Here is a 20838-nt window from a genome sequence, read left to right as displayed (position 1 = left end):
AACTTAATATCTGATTAATTCATACCGACCATAACGACCCGTTTCAAAAAATATCTGAGTGACTGAGAAGTCCGTACAAATCCAAAAGTTTAACAAATTGGGACGGGAAACCACACCCGAGTGGTCCGCCAGCACCGAAACGGTGCAACACGAATCAATGCATATAGCATTGACTCGTGCTAGAAGCACCAGACTGGTGCTGCACGAAAGGACTCACACGAAAGGAGTCTAAAAAACCAAAGCATGAATTTGTGCTCAAAAGCACGAAACTTTACTTTAAATCCCAAATCATTATTTTAAGCTTTTCAAAGCTTAATCGTATTTAAGCTTATCCCTTCGTGATAGACCATCACAGCTAATTCTTTAATTAGCTATCAAGCTTAAAACCTTGTACATTTCGGGTACAAACGAATCACAAGAATTGCTAATTTAATTAGCAACTATTTTAAGATTTTGACTTCTCTCAAATAGGTTCATCATGAGAATCAATTTCTCATTCACCTATTACTCATTTTGAACGTACATTATATCAAATTCTTCGTCTCACTACGAAGAACCCGAATCCACATTGACCCGACTCAAATCAAAAGTGGATCCCACATATATTTGTACCACAAAATAATCACTCAAAATGTCATTTTAATGCTATTTTTCCAACACAATACATATTCTCTTTAAAAAAAAAATACTATCAATCTTATTTTATTATTTAACTCACTAATCTTCTCAATTCTCTTTAAACTTAGTCATGCACTGATTCAACATTGGCCTCTTACAAGAACACCAATAATAGGTGTTCAAGTGGAACCCCTAAATCTATCACCAAAAGTAGCTAAAGAATGGAGATTATATTTAACTTGCCTTTATTTAAGTAACACTACTCCCTCATTTTAAAGGATTTGATATAGATTGCACATTGCACATACCAGTAGCGCCCAAGGATCGCATTCAGGATCTATATGTTGGAAATTGGTGAATAAATCGATACACAAAAAATATATATATATATATATAAAATATATATTTGTCCCGAAAAATGGAATTTAATTTATAGAAAATTAATTCCAACTAATTTTGGTACGAAACCAAAATTACATATATATGCCGCGTATATATATATTAACCAAATAGAGATTTATTTTATCAAAATAATTCCACCACAACTAGTACGAAACTAGTATACGGGACTTAATTTCCATGAAATTAATCCCACAACAACTAGTACGAAACTAGTACAAGGATTTAATCTATCCGAGATTAATCCTACCACTTGGTCCGAAACCAAGAACAAAAATAAACAAGAGACGGGTTTCTAACCTAAGGTTTAACCCAACGCGAAGAAACAAGAAGAAGCAGATGAAGTCCGAGTTGTGTGTACACACACTCTCCTTAAAACCGATTCGCCACTTCCCGAGGGTGCTAGGATCGTTGTGGCGTCAGTCTCCAAGGATAAAACGGACTACGACTTTGGCGTTCGAGCACTTCAACCCAAAGCCTGACGAACTAGAACACAAGTTGAGCACTCCGATGTTTTACGGAATTGTTGGCAGAATTTTTCCTTCGTAGCAAAACAATAGTTGAGAGTAGAGAGGAAATAAAAAGGAGGAATTTTGAGAGGTTCAAATGCATGAGTTTCCAACCATTCTGCCAACAACTAGTATTTGTAGGGATAGAGAAATTTAGTAGCATTATAATGGTCATTAACCAACATAAATCCAAGATTTAATAATTGTATAATAACGTTTGAAACGGTCGTAATTATTATCGTAATAATTCCAACGATCACGAACTTAATACGCGATTAATTCGTACCGATCACAACGACCCGTTTCAAAATATCTAAGTGACCGAGAAGTCCGTACAAACCCGAAGGTTTAACGAAATGGGACCGGAAACCACACCCGAGTGGTCCGCAAGCACCGAAACGGTGCAGCACGAATCAATGCATATAGCATTTGATTCGTGCACACCGAATCTACATCACGAAATGAGCTACTTTGGAATCCAAAGCTTAAGCTCAATTCATGCACAACTTTCGTCCATGCACAAAGCATAGCACGAAAGTTCATTTCCCAATTCACTAATCAAGCTTTCAAATGCTTAATTGCAACTTAACATTTTTCCAAAGCTTAATTACAAGTATTCTTTCGTGAATGCTAAGTAATTAGCATCAAGATTAGTGCTAATCTTAATTAGTCACTAAACAATAGGTTTAAGTTGTTGACTTCTCTCAAATAGGTTCACCTTGAGAATCAATTTCTCATTCACCTATTATCCATTTTGAGCGTACATTATATCAAATTCTTCGTCTCACTACGAAGAACCTGAATCCACTTTAACCCGACCCAAATCGGAAGTGGACCCTCATATATTTGTACCACAAAATAATCACTCAAAATGCCATTTTTAGCTAAAAATTCCAACACTATATATTTAGAAATTGGAAAAATAACTTCTGGAGTTATTTTTTTTTTTTTTTTTTGGATTTTCTCATGTTTGTGTATTTAAAGAAAATAAAGTCAAATAAAAAAATATTCATTATGTTCAAAATAAAAATACTCAATTTGACAAAAAATATTTTCCTAAATTTTTAGTAAAAAGACATTTTTGTGTTCTTTATTTTCCCGTCTCTCTCTCTTCTCTCACATCTCTCTTTAAACTGGTTTCTGGATTATTATTATTATTACCACCACCAAGCCTTGCCGTTTTTGGGTGTAGGCGGCCAACTCGGCCAAAATCGGCCAAACTCGCTGAGTCATCCGATTTTGACCAATTTCGTCCGATTTTGTCTGATGTCGTCTTTCATTAATTATTGATTTTAATATTATTATGATGTTATGACTTATAAATTATCATTATTTCATTTATTTGGCCGTGTTATTTGATTGAATGTTGAAAACAACCTCATTAAACTTGTCAAACGGCAAGTATACCACTATTTTTTTTTTGGGTGCCCGCCTAGCGCCGCCTAGATTCCGCCTAGGCGCTACCCGGGCGCCCGACTAGCGCCTACTGCAACCATTATTATTATTATTATTATTATTATTATTATTATTATTATTATTATTATTATTATTATTATTATTATAACAAATAATATGTTCATTTTTTAAGAAAATGAACCAAACAAAAAAAATGCAATTTCTTAACTTTCAATCAAATAAAAATAAATTGACATTTAGTGAAGCACTAAAAAATTTAAATATTTTTCAAAAAATGATTTATTTTCTTAAAATCATTTTCGAAAAGTATTTTCTAAGTTTTCAAAATAACTCTGATCTTACCGGCGTTTGGTTGGAAGGAATTACAATTCCATTCCCATTTAATTCCGAAGACAAACAAATTCATTCGTTTGGTTGAAAGAAATTGCAGTTTCGTGAAATTAAAATTCCTTCATTTTCAAAGAATTGGAATCCCATGCCCCTTCGTATTTCAATTCTATGGATTTTAATAAAATATAAAAAAAAAAACCCCATATTTTAATATATCAATAATTTATACAACTAAGTTTTTGCAAGAATCTCTAGGAAGATAGATTCATTTAATTTAATATATATGTGTGAAGCCCATCCATATATATAGTTCAGATCAACAGCATGACAACAGCCCAGCAACCGGACAATGGCAAATTATTGTTAGGAATAAGGGTCAAATAGGCCATCGAACTGCACCCGATAAAACAATTAGGCCACTGAACTTAAAAAACCAACAATTAGGTTCCTAAACTAATCAATTTCAAACAATTGTTTCAATTTCAAGGTTTCCAACATGTCAACAAGTCATCCTTCCAAATTAATTATTTTTTAAAATTTAAATTTTAAAAATTAATTAGTTTTAAATTAAACTAAAAAAAAAAAAAAAAAAAAAAAAAAAAAAAAAAAAAACTGGCTCCGGCCGTTTCTTCGTCTCCGGCCATGGAGACGAAGAGTTTCTTCGTCTCCAGCCATGGAGAACGAAACCTTCTTCGTCTCCACCGCCGGAGACGAAGAGTTTCTTCGTCTCCGGCCATGGAGACGAAGAAACCGGCCGGAGACGGTAGTCTCCGGCTGGATTCCAGTTTTTTTTTTTTTTTTTTTTTTTTAAGTTTAATTTAAAACTAATTAATTTTTAAAATTTATTTTTTTAAAAAAAAAATAATTAATTTGGGAGATGACCGTTGACTTGTTAGAAACCTTCAAATTGGAGTAATTGTTTGAAATTGATTAGTTTAGGGACCTAATTGTTGGTTTTTTAGGTTCAGTGGCCTAATTGTTTTATCGTGTGCAGTTCGATGGCTTATTTGACCCTTATTCCTTATTGTTATGGTTCACACAATTATATGAACAATGAATATCAGGTATATTTTTAATATATTAAAATACATGAAAGAAAAAAAAAAGAGAGAAAAATATTGTAAAAGTGATTAAAAAAGAGAAGATGAGAGGGGAGAAAAAAAATCAAAATTAATTTTTTTAAAAAAATAATATAAAAAACAGTGTCAGCGCCCGTATGGGCAGTATCTGTGCGCGAAACATGCACATCACCTTCTCCTCTTCATTTTGCTTTTCTGACATTATTTTTAGCCTTTGCAGGCCCATTCTTTTCCAATTAATTCTTCTCCACATTTGCTATAATCTTGAGCATGGGTGAATTAATCTGACATTCTCTCTGTTAATGGGGCTGCTGCTTTAGGAGTTACAAAGGGCTTTTGAATGCCACCATTAAATGCTATTTACCTTCAAACCTCCTATATAAAAATGTAGTGAGAGCAGCAGGTTTTCCACGGAGAAGTAGTGAAGAACTACGAACAAGAGAACAACACACGCATAGAAATTAAGTTTTCTACTATTCCAAAACTCTGCTCCTACTCCATTCTTAAAGTTGTGTTATGTCCGTGCTCTAGTTCGCCGGGTTTGTTCGTTCGGGTGCCCCAAAATATGCATTAATAATGTTGCTCTAACTATATTTAGCTTTTCAATTGCAGTAGCTTCACCTGTCATCCACGCCATTTATAGTAATAAATTCTGGATGCAACAAATCCTATTTTTAGCTGCAATATTTCCTTAAAATAATATCACTCATTTTAAAATTTGCCTGAAGACTTAATTTTTGTAACAAATTCTGTTAGCATATTTTGCATCCTCCTATTTAAAAAATAGGCTAACAAGACTAAGTTTTGATAAATAATATGTCATGTATATCATTTGTACACTTACAATATATAATAATAATAATAATAAATAATAAATTATTATTAGTTATGTTGAAAATAATGAACCAAAAGTCGATTTAATATCTCAAAATAATATTTATATATACACACGACAATATATAAAATATTATTAGATATATATCCGATATATATATATATATATATATATATATATATATATATATATATATATATATATATATATACACACACACATACACACAAAAATATATATAAAACGGACCCACATGTTATATATACATATATATCTACGAAAAAGATATACAAATATATATCAACCAAAAATTGGAACTAATAATCATCAGATTATAAATCCAATCCATCGACAAAAACAAGTATAGAGAGAGGATTTTTGCTTAGAAGCATAATCCAAACCTAAAGAAGAAGAAGAAAAGGAGGAAGAAAGAAGGTAAGTACGAGTCAGGCGAAGTGCCTTTTTCCTTAAAACCTTATTTGTCACCTCCCAAAAGTGCTAGGAGCGTCGTGGCCTAGGCTTCCCAGGATAAAACGTACTACGGTTCGACATTTGAGCACCCAAACGAACGAACCCGGTGAACTAGAGCACGGGCAGAACACAGCTTGAAGAATGGAGTAGGAGCAGAGTTTTGGAAGAGTAGAAAACTTAATTCCTATGTGTGTGTTGTTCTCTTGTTCGTAGTTCTTCACTACTTCTCTGTGGAAAACTTGTTACTCTCACTACATTCTTATATAGGAGGTTTGAACGTAAATAGCATTTAATGGTGGCATTCAAAAGCCCTTTGTAACTCCTAAAACAACAGTCCCATTAACAGAGAGTTAAATTCAAAATTTAAAATTGGTATTAATGGACAATTAATTTTGTAACTGATGAATTTAACCTCACAACGGACTGTTGGCGGACATTATTACTCTCAGCCAAGGCAACTTTCGACCAGCCAATGTTGAACTTTCGGCCTTGGACAATGGTCTCGGCCAAGGCCAACTTTCGGCCTTGGACCAGGCAACTTTCGACCTCCCAAGGTCGAACTTTCGACCTTGGACCATGGTCTCAGCCAAGGCCAACTTTCGACCTTCATAGGTCGAACTTTCGACCTTGGACCATGGTCCTAGCCAAGGCCAACTTTTGACAACCTTGGACTATGGTCTCAGCCAAGGCCAACTTTCGACCTCCAAGGTCGAACTTTCGGCCTTGGACCAGGCAACTTTCGGCCTTGGACCAGGTAACTTTCGACCTCCCAAGGTCGAACTTTCGACCTTGGACCATGGTCTCAGCCAAGGCCAACTTTCGACCTTCATAGGTCGAACTTTCGACCTTGGACCATGGTCCCAGCCAAGGCCAACTTTCGACGACCTTGGACTATGGTCTCAGCCAAGGCCAACTTTCGACCTCCAAGGTCGAAATTTCGGCATTAGACCATGGTCGCCAACCAGTGGCTTTGCGTTAGAAAAATGATACCGGAAGTTTGACATAACTTAGCCCGCAAGGCCAACCAATTTCCGGACGACATTCGTGCCCGCAGGTGCCGGCACACACGAGCTTAGACTTGAATCAAACCTTTTCGATCTCAATTTGAGATTTGATTTGCACTCCCCCCCCCCCCCCCCCCCCCCCCTCCCCCTAATCGGAAGTGGGCACCACTGATAATTGTACAACAAAATAGCCACTTAAAATGCCTTTTTAATGCTATTTTTCCAACAAGCTATATGAACACCAACGGTTAGGATCGTAGCCATTTACGATTAGGACCATAGTCATTTACACTTAGGACCTAAGCAGAAAAAAGTGAACCACTAGACCAAATAAAATGAAAAACTTTGTCCTAAACTCTAAAATCGAAACACTAAGTGGAATGCACTTTCATATTTTTACAAGTGCAATCTTTGTAAGATATATTAAATATAATATATATTATATATAATATATCTATGTATTTATATATAATAATATATAAATAGGAAGAGAGAGAGAGAGAGAGGAAGATTAGAATGAATAATGTTTATTCACTGGGATGATTTAACAAATGAAAATACACCACATATTTATACTAAGAGAAAGCTAATAAATAGGAAGCTAATGCTCCATGTACTACTCCTATAATCTAGGCATGTTCCACATTAACATACATGACTCACCCATGTTTGTTTTTATTAAATTCTTTGACTTGGTTTAATTACTAATAATATTATTATTATAACATTGCCTCCTTTAAACCAAGTTGGATGTATTGGTCATTCCAATTTCCTTCTTCAATTTGAAAAATGTCTCCGTCTTCAAGTTGGATATACTGACTTGTATTTTGTTTTGTAAACCCACTTTACTCCAATTGGCTTCTTCCCAGGAGGTAAATCTGTTAACTCCCAGGTACCATTCTTTTCAATGGCACGTATCTCCTCATCCATCGCCTTAAGCCAATGAGTTTCTGTAGCAGCCTCCTCAAAAGTTAAAGGATCACAATCTGCAAAGAGAGCAAATTGAATAATCTCTTCATCAGACAAGTCATTATCATGACCCAAAACATAATCTTGCAAGCAAGCTGGTAAGTGGCGCTCGCGCTGAGATCGTCGAACTGGCGGTTCTGGCTGTGAAGGAGACTGGACATTATCTGGAATCGGTTGCTCATAAACAATATTTTCAACAACAGGAATAACAACTGAACTTTCATCTTTAGCTAACCAATCCCAGGCACCATATTCATCAAAAGTGACATCACGACTTATAACAACCTTCTTAGTTTCAGGATTGTATAGTTTATAAGCCTTTGAAGCGTCACTATAACCAATGAATATGCACTTCTCACCTTTATCATCCAATTTCTTTCTCAATGGATCTGGCGCATGTGCATATGCCAAACATCCAAAAACCTTAAGATTTCTTATAGAGGGTTTCTTCCCACTCCAAGCTTCCTCAGGTGTCATATCACGGACACTCTTAGTTGGACACCTATTCAACACATAGACAACACAAGCAACAGCTTCTGCCCAAAAAGGTTTAGGCAGATCCTTGGATTTCAACATGCACCTCACCATATCCATGATTGACCTATTCTTCCTCTCAGCCACTCCGTTTTGTTGTGGAGTGTATCTAGCTGTCATTTGGTGCTGAATACCCTTTTCTTTCAGAAAATTATCACAAGCAATATATTCTGTACCTCTATCAGTTCTCAAGATTTTAATTTCATAACCACTTTGCTTCTCAACAAAAGCCTTAAATTGTTTGAAAACATCACGTGCTTCAGACTTTTGCTTCAGAAAGTAAACCCATGTTTTTCTACTGAAATCATCAATGAAAGTAATAAAGCACTTACAACCTCCATGTGGGGGAACCTCCAACGAACACAGGTCTGAGTGAACAATCTCCAACTGTTTTGTAGCTCTCCTTGACTTGCCCACAGGGAAGGGATCTCTATGCTTCTTCCCAATCACACAAATCTCACATATACGATCAGGGACATTCACAACAGGTAAATCAGAAACAAGTTCCTTTCTCGCAAGATAGTGTAATCCAGAGAAATGGAAATGCCCAAATCGCATATGTCATAACCAATTATCATCACAAACTTCATAATTAAAGCAAGCAAGGAGAGTATGCTTAATTTTCAAAGGAAATAGTCGATTCTGGGACATATTTACCTTTGCAATCAAGACTCCTTTAGCATCTGCAATGGTACAACACCCATGAGCAATATCTATCTTATATCCTTTTTCTGACAACTGACCCATACTCAACAAATTTTGGTGTAGTTCAGGAACATAGAACACATCGGATATAAAATTGTGAGTACCATCCTTCAACTGAATAGAGATTTTACCTTTTCCCAAAATTGGCACCTTTGACTTATTGCCAAACGTTACTTCAGACCGGACTGATTCATCTAGTTCGGAAAACAATTCTTTCTTCCCACACATATGGTTACTACACCCAGTATCCAAGAACCATATGTTCTTATCTGTAGAAAAACTATTGCTGGCAAAAAGTAAGGTTTCAGAACTCTCACCAGACTTTTCAGCAGTGTTTTCAGCAATGTTTGCTTGATTTCCACGATTGTTGTCCTCATTATACCAACAATCTGCAATCTTGTGTCCATACTTGCCACAATTGTAGCAATGAAATGGAAATTTACCTTGTTTGGTATTACCTCCACCTCTTCCTTGGTTGGAGTTACCACGACCTCTTCCACTAGAACCTCCTCTTCCTCTTCCACGACCTCTACTAGATCCTCCACCTCTTTGATTAGTGCCAGTCACATTAAGGGTGACTTGACTCTTCAAAGCTTCTTCAGCTAGTGGCTCCGATTTTGACGCAATCCTGTCAATATGACTTTCTACCATACCTTCAGCTCTGCAATTGATAAGAGCTCGGTTTTGTGTGACTCTGTTATTGAAGCCACCACATGGTCATACTTCATCGGCATAGTTCGTAGAACTTTTTCAACCACTGCACCATCTTCAATTGTATCTCCGTATAACCTCATCTTATTCACCATATCAATAAGACGAGTGAAATACATATCTACTGTTTCTGTAGAGGTCATCTCACAATTATCGTACAACCTTCTCAACGACTGCAACTTAGACTTTTGCGCCCGATCGATTCCTTTGTGTGACACCTTTAAGATGTCCCAAGCTTGTTTTACTGTTTGAGCACGAGCTAATTGCCCAAAAATGGAATAATGAACACCTTAGTGAATCTGACCCAAGGCCAATTTATCTCGCCGTATAGCGGCTGCATCAGTTCCTTCGGGTAGACCGGGATCAACAAAGCTCCAAAGATTTTGAGCTTGCAAATGTGTGGACATCATAATTTGCCAATAATTGTAATCGAGTTTCCCGTCCAATTTGGGACCCGACCATACAATATTGAAATTTGTTGCCATATTTTACTACGGGAAATATTTCGGGGTTGAAAGGTTGACTGGCTCTGATACCAAATGTAAGATATATTAAATATAATATATATTATATATAATATATCTATGTATTTATATATAATAATATATAAATAGGAAGAGAGAGAGAGAGGAAGATTAGAATGAATAATGTTTATTCACTGGGATGATTTAACAAATGAAAATACACCACATATTTATACTAAGAGAAAGCTAATAAATAGGAAGCTAATGCTCCATGTACTACTCCTATAATCTAGGCATGTTCCACATTAACATACATGACTCACCCATGTTTGTTTTTATTAAATTCTTTGACTTGGTTTAATTACTAATAATATTAATAATAATATTATTATAACAATCTTTTAATACTAAATATGCAAAATGTTATTACTAAATGTGCAACCTTCCACTCTTCGGCCTTTTTCAACCTTTCGGTCTCGAATTCTTCAACTTCTACTCTTCGACTAGTACTCTTATTTTTTTTTTTTTAACTCTTCGAAGCTTGTCTTCCGATCACCAGAGATATGCAACTATTCGAGTTACCATCTGAACTATTCGATCAGAAAAAATTGAGCTCCTAATTAAGTCTAAAAATAAAATAAATTGGGGACTAAAATTTCCAAACTTTGATATTATCAAAATCTAAATTACAGTTCCTAACAAGCACCAAGCTTATCAGGATAAAATATTTTGGGCCAAACCCTAAATTTTTTGATTTTATCGAACAAGCCCATCAAGTTCATTCAAAGATGGCAAATTATGCTGTGGATACAGTTCCAAATTAAAACAGCACCGTTTTGGTGGAAAACGACGCCGTATCAACTAAAAAAAATTATTTTCTTTCACCGTTAACGACGTTTGTCTTCATGAAGTCTATGTTCATAATATAGAACTCTATGTTCATAATTTTTTTAACTTCATATTCACAACTATTGAACTCTATATTCACTATTACAGAACTCTATGTTCATAATTTTTAATTTGAACTCTAAAAGTCTATGTTCATAATTACTGAACTCTATGTTCATAAGTTTTGAACTCCATATTCACAATTATTGAACTGTATATTCACAATTACAAAACTCTATGTTCATATAGAACTCTATGTTAATAATTATAGAACTCTATATTTATAATTCTTAAACTCTATATTCACAAGGTCGCTGAGTTGTTTTGACAAATTTAAAATAAAAAATTCTGATTTGTGGAGGAACGATGCCACTAATGACATGTTACTCGGAATTGTGTCAACCTTGACACGATTCCACGGCATAACAATTGTGCAAAGATTGTCATCCTTATTTATAACCCAATTATATTACACACAAATTCCAAATTATGCAAATCCAATAAAACTTGTCATAATTAAACCAGCGTTACGACTTATAAATAGGAGTCTGGTCCCCATACTATTTATTGCATTCTTCATTTCACTACGAGGTACAAAGACATAGTTTCATCACAAGAAAGCTCTCATTTTTCATTTGTTTGATAGATGTTTGGTCACAAAAGAATTGCAGCCGCCATTGCCATAATAGCAGTGTTGTGCGGTTTTGCTTATGCAGATACTATCATCGTTGCAGGCGGCGAATGGGGCCTTAACATGGATGGCTGGCCAAATGGCGAAGAGTTTACAGCTGGTGATGTTCTAGGTACAAAAATGTTATTTTTATTTAATAATAATCAAATATATTCTTGGTCAAATTAATTAATTAATTTTTTGAAGTATTTATGATTGTTCGCAAGGTAATATCTGTTCTATACTTTTTTAAATATTTTTAGCCCGAAAAATCTTAGTCTGAATCATCGGGGTTCGAACCTTTGACCATCCACTTGAATGGATAACCAGGATGCCATCAAACGGCATTATAGTTGGCCTTGGGCAAATTAATTAATTAACAACTAAAATTTGTTATTATTTTGTATTGCTTTTCAGAGTTTGACTATGATACGAATTATCAGGATGTGTGGATTGTGAATAAGCACAACTATGATTCTTGCACTCCATCCGGGGCGAGGTTGCACTCAGGGCACGACTATGTTATACTGTCAACAGGAACCCATTACTTTATTTCTGGTTTTCCTGACATGTGTAAAATATATGATGTTAAAGCTGAAGTTATCGCTCATTGATAAATATGTCTTTGGTTAGAGTCATAAATGTTTTAAATCAGTCAGCTTATATGATGTGTAGCAAAGCAATAGATTGTGACATGATAAAATTACATATATATGATGAGAACTAATTAAGTTGTTTTATGTCCTCAATTTTGGCCCAACAATAATTCTTGCACTGCACTTATATCAATCGTTATGCTGTGCATCCGTATGCACCATGCATGATGCATACGGATGCCAAAACGATGTCGTTTTATTAAAAAACGCGCGTCTCCCCTTTAAAAAAAATTCAGGTTCGATTCCCAGCAACAACATTATATTGTTCATTCATTCTGGAATTTTAGTTCATAGATTATGGAATTATAGTTCATTGATTATGGAATTATAGTTCATCGATTATGGAATTGTAGTTCATCGATTCTGAAATTTTAGTTTATAGATTATGAAATTTTAGTTCATTCATTCTGGAATTTTTAGTTCATAGATTAAATTATGGAATTATAGCTCATCGATTATGGAATTATAGTTCATCGATTATGGAATTTTAGTTCATATGTTGTTGCTGGGAATCGAACCTGATTTTTTTTTTTTAAGGGGAGACGCGCGTTTTATTAAAACGACGTCGTTTTGGCATCCGTATGCACCATGCATGGTGCATACGGATGCACAACATAATTTGCCCACTTATATATACTTTGTTATTTTGGGGTGATGGAGTTAATACCCTATTTGATCCATCATATCGTCTATTAGGATTTTGGTAATTATTGTCTGGACCATGGTTCACATAGTGTTGTATGAACCATAAAGGAAAGTACATTTTTAATATATTAAAAGTATATTATTTGTGTACTGAATGTACATGATGATATAAAATAATGTATTTTTAGTATTCAAATAATGTATTTTCTCTTAATACAAAGTACATTTTTAATATACTAAAAATACATTATTTTATAGTATACAATATATGGTCCACACAATAATGATTGTAGGATTTCACTGTTTTGGTCGTCAACTTCCAAACTTGTTTAATTTCATCTCCAACTATGCAATTGTTAATCAAAATGATCCTAATCATGATTATTTTAATTGGTTTGAACAAAGGACTATTTCAGGTAAAAATTACATAGCTGGGAATGAAATTGAACAAGTTTGTAAGTCGAGGACCAAAGTGGTGAATTGAAATCCTAATAATTGAGGGACCAAATTAGGTATTAACTCTTTCGGGGTTGTAAAAATTATGTAATATTTGTCAATTATGCCCTCATCGATCAACTTCATTCTTTGTTAAAAATAAATATGTTTTAAAGTTTATGTTTTTTATTTAATTTCTTTAAAACCAATTTATTACACTCAATGATTATAAGTCATGATCGAGAAATTTTAATATGATAATTTTGGAGGAAAACACAGCATTTTCCATTACTAAAGTACTAACACTAACGAAAAATCCTAAACTTTAATTATTTCGCTGCTTTAAAGACTAAAAATGTAACTTTCTTAAAAATTTTATGGGATATATTATAACAACAAAAAATCAGGGATTAAAATGACTCAAAGAAGAATAATTGAAGGACTAAAATGCAATTTACCTATAGATATAAAGGATCTCTAAAAAAAATACTTAGATTGACAGAATTAGACTCAAATGTGAAATTAATAAATTATAAAATTATAGTATCAATTAATGTCACCATATTTAAGTTATCAAACTTAATTCAGTGGATCTCCCTCCTAACATCCACACCCACAATAATTGTCAGTTTGTCACAGTGTCTAGTTTTGTAATTAAATCTACAAAGCTAATAATAGCCAATAATATTAGGTCCTTAACTGGAACAAAAAAATGTCGGTAGTAGTTATTTCTTAAAATGAATGGTTCATATTATTTTGATTTTAGTTTTTTTTTTTAATAATTTTTCTTATTTACCCTCTATTATATTATTTTCTTCACTTAAATAACCCTAAATTCCGTTAGTATCAACTTTAGTAACCGAATATTCCATTAACTATTTATTATTCTTAACATATATTAATTTATATAAGAAAGGTCTTAGGTTCGAACTCAATCTCAATTAGAGTTGGCATAATTGTTAAACATATATTATGAATATGTTAAAATGTATTATATATATATATATATATATATATATATAAAATATAATATAAAATTTAACATAAACTTTGGTCAAATAATTAGCCTAACTAAATACATAGCATTCAAAGTTGAGCATCAAAGATTATAAACCAAGAACTTTGAAAATCATTTCATTTTCTTGAATTAAAAAAAAAATTAGGTTAATTAAGTTTTTTTTTTTTTTAACGTTTAATTAATCTTCTTTTGATTATTTAGAACAAAACTTAATATTTCAATTATGCTTTTGCATTATTGGAATGATTTAGGTCATTATGGTATTAATATTTTTTGTATTTTTTTATAATGGTACAATTGTACACTACTTTACAAATATTATACTATTATTTTTTTATTGAACAAAATTGTTCTTACATCATTGTCAGACCTGTGCGGCCTAACTACAAAGTTGTGATCATAAATACAATTACATATGGACTCTAAAACGGTAGGACCATTTTCTAAATAATTGACAATGTTAACATCCTACTAGCTCCAACTGAACAAGTTTACACATCAGAGTTTTAGGCAAATTATTGTGTGGACCATGGTCCTCACAATGATGTGTTGACCATAACAAAAAGTACATTTTTAATATACTAAATGTGCATTATTTGTGTACTGAATACTCTATGTTTATAATTATAGAACTCTATATTCATAATTCTTAAACTCTATATTCACAACGTCTCGCTTAGTTGTTTCGACAAATTTAAAATAAAAAACTTCTGATTGGTAGAGGAAAACGGTGTCAATAACGACACCGTTACTCGAAATCGTGTAAACCTTGCAACGTGGATACGATTCCACGGCATAGCAGTTGTGCAAAGATTGAGATCCTTATTTATAACCCAATTACACATAAATTCCAAATTATGCAAATCCAATAAAACTTGTCATAATTAAACTAACGTTACACTTATAAATAGGAGTATGGTCCCCATACTATTTATTGCATTCTTCATTTCACTACTAGGTACAAAGACAAATTAAAGTTTCATCACAAGAAAGCTCTCATAGTCTCATCTTTCATTTGTTTGATAGATGTTTGGTCAGAAAAGAATTGCAGCCATTGCCATAATAGCAATGTTGTGCGGTTTTGCTTATGCAGAAACTATCAGGGTTGCAGGCGGCCATTGGGGCCTATACATGGATGGCTGGCCAAATGGCGAAAAGTTTAAGACTGGTGATGTTCTAGGTAATTTCACTACTGGAAATTATGAAATTTCCGACCACCTGAAAGTGATCTTAAATCAAGTCGAAAGCCTTATTCCGACCACTTTTGATATCCGGAAAAATCTTTGTTGCTATTTCCGACCACTTTTTGGTATCAATTTGATTTAAGATCACTTTCAGGTGGTCGGAAATTCTATAATTTCCAGTAGTGTTTTTATTTAATAATCAAATATATTCTTGGTCAAATTAATTAATTAACAACTAAATTTTTTTATTATTTTGTATTGCTTTTCAGAGTTTGACTATGACAAGAATTATCAGGATGTGTGGATTGTGAATAAGAACAACTATGATTCTTGCACTCCATCCGGGACGAGGTTGAACTCAGGGCACGACTTTGTTATACTGGCAAGCGGAACCCACTACTTTTTTTCTGGTTTCCCTGACATGTGTAAAATATATGAAGTTAAGGCTGAAGTTATCGCTGAGTGATAAATATGTCTTTAGTTAGAGTCATAAATGTTTTAAATCAGTCAGCTTGTATGATGTGCAGCAAAGCAATAGATTGTGACATGATAAAATTACATATATATATGATGATAACTAATTAAGTTGTTTTATGTCCTCAATTTTGGCCCAACAATAATTCTTGCATTGCACTTATATATACTTTGTTATTTTGGGGTGATCGAGTTAATACCCGGGTTGTTATATCGTGGACCGCGGTGCACGTGCACCGCGGTCAAAATGATGCCGCTTTAAATAAAGAAACGGTGCGCCGTTAGTGTTAACGGAGCGCGCATTTTTTTGTATGTTAATTACCAATTGACACTACAATATATCTAAATCGACACTGCCTCACGTATTATTTTTATATTATCAAATGAAATAGCAGTTATATCAAAATGATACTATAGTTGTGGTGAAATGAAACTACAGTGTATATAAAATGAAACTGAATAACATTTCACATATTTGAGTGTATATTGTACAATGAAGCTGTAATTATATAAAAATGATTATGTAGTTGTATTTTAATAAAAGTATAGTGTATATAAAATAAAATTAAATAACATTTTCACATATTTGAGTCTATAAATATCGAATGAAACTGTAGTTATATCGAAATGAAACTATAGTTGTGTTGAACTGAAACTACAGTGTATACAAAATGAAACTGAATAACAGAGTTACTTTTTGCGGAAGGGTGCAGAACGGCGAGAAACGGATGCCGTTTCTTTTCATTAAACAAAACGACGTCATTTTGATGCGCGGTACATAATCGATTATGCACCGCGGTGCACGATATAATTTGTCGTTAATACCCTATTTGATCCATCATATCGTCTATTAGGATTTCGGCAAATTATTGTGTGGACCATGGTTCACATAGTGTTGTATGGACCATAAAGAAAGTAAATTTTTAATATATTAAAAGTAAATTATTTTTGTATTCAATGTACATGATGATATAAAATAGTGTAGTTTTAGTATTCAAATAATGTAGTTTCTCTGAAGACAAGTACATTTTTAATATACTAAAAGTACATTATTTTATAGTATACAAAATATGATCCACACGGCTTTGGTCCACACAATAATGATTGTAGGATTTCACCATTTTGACCTTCAACTAACTTCCAAACTTGTTCAATTTCATCTCCAACTATGCAATTGTTAATCAAAATGATCCTAATCAGGATATTTTAATTGGTTTGGGCAAAGGACTATTTCAAGTAAAAATTACAGTACATAGCTGGGAATGAAATTGAACAAGTTTGTAAGTCAAGGACCAAAGTGGTGAATTGAAATCCTAATAGTTGAGAGACCAAATTAGGTATTAACTCTTTTGGGTTGTACAAATTATGTAATATTTGTCAATTTTGCCCGCATCAATTTCACTCTTTGTTAAAAATAAATATGTTTTAAAGTTTATGTTTTTTATTTAATTTATGTAAAGCCAATTTTTTACACTCAATAATTATAAGTCATGATCAAGAAATTTTAATATGAGAATATAATTTTGGAGGAAAACAAAGCATTTTCCATTACTAAAATCCTAACACACTAACGAAAAATCCTAAACTTTAATTATTTCGCTGCTTTAAAGACTAAAAATGTAACTTTCTTAAAACATTTATGGGATATATTATAACTACAAAAAATCAAGGATTAAAATGACTTGAGAAGAATAATTGAAGGACTAAAATGCAATTTACCTATAGATATAAAGGATCTCTAAAAAAAATACTTAGATTGACAGAATTAGACTCAAATATGATATTATAAATTATGCCCGCATGGGCAGCTCAACTGGTCATAGAGGTGAAACTTGAAAGTGTCTCACCAGCGGCAGTGAGAGGGGCTCCTTGTGCGCAGTAAGCAAAGGTCTAGCCTCTGTGGTTCAGGTTCAGGTTCAGTTGAGTTTAAGTTATCATGATTTATATCCTGGAGTTCAACCTTTTGGAAAGAATGATATTATAAATTATAAAATTATAGTATCAATTAATGTCACCATATTTAAGTTATCAAACTTAATTTAGTGAATCTCCCTCCTAACTACGACACCCACAATAATTGTCACAGTGTTTGTAGTTTTGTCATTAAATATCTTTATATAAAATTTAATAGGAGGCAATGGTGTTAGTTCTCAGTGAATCATTACTATCATGTGAACCTATGGACCCCCACACACTATTTAAATTACACCGTTCAATTTTGCTCCTGGTATATTGCACCGTTGTTCATTTAGTTTCAAATTGGTCCTACAATGTTGGAGGCGCAATATTGTCACGTGTGTGACTGATGTTGGAGCCATGGTACTACTAGATACGACCACGGTCTGGTTTGAACCAACCATACACTATTAGAACTGAACCAAAACCAAAACCTTGGTCATCTCTAGTTTGGCACTAGCCTTTGTGGGCAATCAACATAGTTCATTGCACTACCGTAGAAGCTAAGGTGCAGTGCACCGTAGTGACTGAAGCCACTCTTAGACTCGTTCTTGCAAACGTGTGATTTTGTTGCATGGTGCAATGCACCACTAGACCTTTAGCACTCCACCCATGTGCTTGAAATACTGTTTTACCACACCAATTTGGGAGTATGACTCTAACATTGCAAAACATAATGCTAGTAAATAAAATGTCATACCGATTTGTGCGGTAGATAGCGTTGAAAGAAATCACATCACCAAAACAAGTGAACTAATGACGTCTAACTGGATCTGCCCAGAACAAACCTGCCAACCGGTTCTCAGCATTAATGTCGTAGGCGAAGAAAAAAAAATCACCGCACACGTCTCTCTTCTCTTCCAATTTAATGATCAGTAACTATGCATCTGAATCATCAATATAGCTTGGAGGTCGCGCTTAAAATTACAGAACTCAGAACACGTTGCACTAAAATTTTCAAACCGGCCCACAAACTCCTTGGGTGTTTGGCCTTTGCTGTTATTCCTAGCTGCCAAAGAGACAAATTGTCTCCAAGGGTTAAAAAGTGCATCTTTCTAGACTTTGCCAATGGGGTGAAAGGGTACAAACTTCTGGATTTGCATACTAAAGAGGTATTCTTGTCCAGGAATGTATGCTTCTATGAAAATATATTTCCCTTTCAGGACTCACAGAGTAAACAACTAGATGGTCTAGTGCTACCTACTGAGAGAACAGTCAGCCTAAACTTTGATGATCAGCCACTTGAAGCCTGGGTACCAACTGATACTCATATTGTAAGTCAACCACAGCCACAATCATCAACATCAGGCCAACACATGGAGTCTGCAGAACCAACACACACCCCCCAACCCAGGAGATCAAATAGAACAAGGATACCTCCTGCATACCTGACTGATTATACCTGTCAAAATGCAGCTATCAAGAGGACATCCCCACATGACATCTCCAAAGTTATTTCCTATGACAATCTGTCACAAGGTTTCAAAGTGTTTAATAATAATGCTTTGCAGGCCAAAGAGCCAAAGAATTACAACGAAGCTATCAAAGAAGAGTTTTGGAGAAAAGCCATGGAAGATAAGATTAATGCTTTAAGAGCCAACAACACTTGGGTAATCACTGACTTGTCTCCAACAAAGAGCCTATAAGGTGCAAATGGGTGTACAAAACTAAGCTTAAAGCGAACGGGACCATAGAGAGACACAAGGCTAAGTTGGTTGCAAAAGGTTACACTCAAACCCTGGGCTAGATTACTTGGACACCTTCAGTCTAGTAGCCAAGGTCACCACCATCAGATTGTTACTAGCAGTTGCTGCAATAAAAGGATGGACTCTTCACCAACTAGATATCAATAATGATTTCTTACATGGGGAACTAAATGAGGATGTCTATATGAAGCTACCTCCTGGCTTCACTCCCCTGAAATCTGGCAGTTATGCAAGTTGGTAAAATCCCTTTATGGTCTGAAACAAGCAAGCAGACAGTGGAATCTCAAATTAACTCAGGAACTGCTACACATGGGCTTTAAGTAAGCCATCTATGACTCATCACTGTTTATCAGAGGAAAAGGGGACAACTTTGTAGCTCTACTAATCTATGTTGATGATGTGGTGATTACTAGCCTTGACATGCAACAAATTCAGTAGATTAAGAAGCATCTGGACAATGTATTTCATATCCAGTGTTCCATGAGAGAAATAAAACACATAGAGATCGATTGCCATTTAGCAAGGGAGAAGCTACAAAAAGGGGTCTTAAAGCTTCTTCATGTTCCCACAAACAGTCAGCTAGCAGATGTGTTCACAAAACCACATGCTCAAACCACATTTAATGGCTTAATTTCCAAGCTAAATCTACATAGCATGTACTTTCCAGCTTGCGGGGGTGTTAGCACATGCAGAAGACACACCCATGCAAGCAAATGAAAATGGTTGAAGTAGCAGTTAATTAGCTTTAGTTTGTTATAGAGGAGTTAGTTTTTCTATATTCTTTCCTTTTCCCGCCCATCTCATTGTACAGCACATATAAACTCAAAAGCTTGTAAAGTGATCTCAGTTTTGCCTCAATATACAGAATTATCTTCTTCCTATTCTCTGTTTTACTTAACAAATGTTTTCAGCTATCAGCCTATATAAATTTTATCCTTTAAAAAATTAAATTAAAGATAAAAGTTCAATACAACTTTTCCTTTATAAAATTGTTATTTTTCCATTTTTTTGCCTCTCTAAGTCACATATACACAGCAACACAGCTAGCTTTGTAATTTCAACTGTTGAAACACTTACTGAGCTTCTTTCTTTTTCCTGGGCAAGTGTAACACCCCACTTTTCTTAAATCTAATTCCCAATTAAATAAGCTTAAACAAGATAA

The 20838-nt window shown here is 34.1% G+C and overlaps 2 protein-coding genes across 2 annotated transcripts; both read left to right on the top strand.

Moving 5' to 3' along the window:
• The first annotated feature begins 11532 nt into the window (after positions 1-11532).
• Positions 11533-12290, top strand: LOC109192585 (basic blue protein-like). Its single transcript, XM_019343286.1, has 2 exons — positions 11533-11735; positions 12020-12290. Exons 1-2 carry the CDS (start codon positions 11579-11581, stop codon positions 12214-12216), a joined length of 354 nt encoding a protein of 117 aa, XP_019198831.1. The 5' UTR covers positions 11533-11578; the 3' UTR covers positions 12217-12290.
• Positions 12291-15355: 3065 nt separating this feature from the next.
• On the top strand, positions 15356-16079 carry LOC109192577 (basic blue protein-like). Its single transcript, XM_019343275.1, has 2 exons — positions 15356-15536; positions 15810-16079. The coding sequence occupies exons 1-2, from the start codon at positions 15383-15385 to the stop codon at positions 16004-16006; spliced, it is 351 nt and encodes a 116-aa protein (XP_019198820.1). The 5' UTR covers positions 15356-15382; the 3' UTR covers positions 16007-16079.
• The last annotated feature ends 4759 nt before the right edge of the window (positions 16080-20838 follow it).

Source organism: Ipomoea nil, unplaced genomic scaffold, assembly GCF_001879475.1.
Source record: "Ipomoea nil cultivar Tokyo-kokei standard unplaced genomic scaffold, Asagao_1.1 scaffold0211, whole genome shotgun sequence".
In the NCBI taxonomy this organism is placed as follows: domain Eukaryota; kingdom Viridiplantae; phylum Streptophyta; class Magnoliopsida; order Solanales; family Convolvulaceae; genus Ipomoea; species Ipomoea nil.
Note: the sequence above shows the minus strand (reverse complement) of the source record. Positions and strands in the feature narration are given on the sequence as shown.

Coding starts and splice junctions, on each gene's coding strand:
- LOC109192585 (XM_019343286.1), top strand. CDS start 11,579: ATGTTTGGTCACAAAAGAATTGCAGCCGCCATTGCCATAATAGCAGTG. Junction 11,736..12,019: donor TACAGCTGGTGATGTTCTAG/GTACAAAAATGT, acceptor ATTGCTTTTCAG/AGTTTGACTATGATACGAAT.
- LOC109192577 (XM_019343275.1), top strand. CDS start 15,383: ATGTTTGGTCAGAAAAGAATTGCAGCCATTGCCATAATAGCAATGTTG. Junction 15,537..15,809: donor TAAGACTGGTGATGTTCTAG/GTAATTTCACTA, acceptor ATTGCTTTTCAG/AGTTTGACTATGACAAGAAT.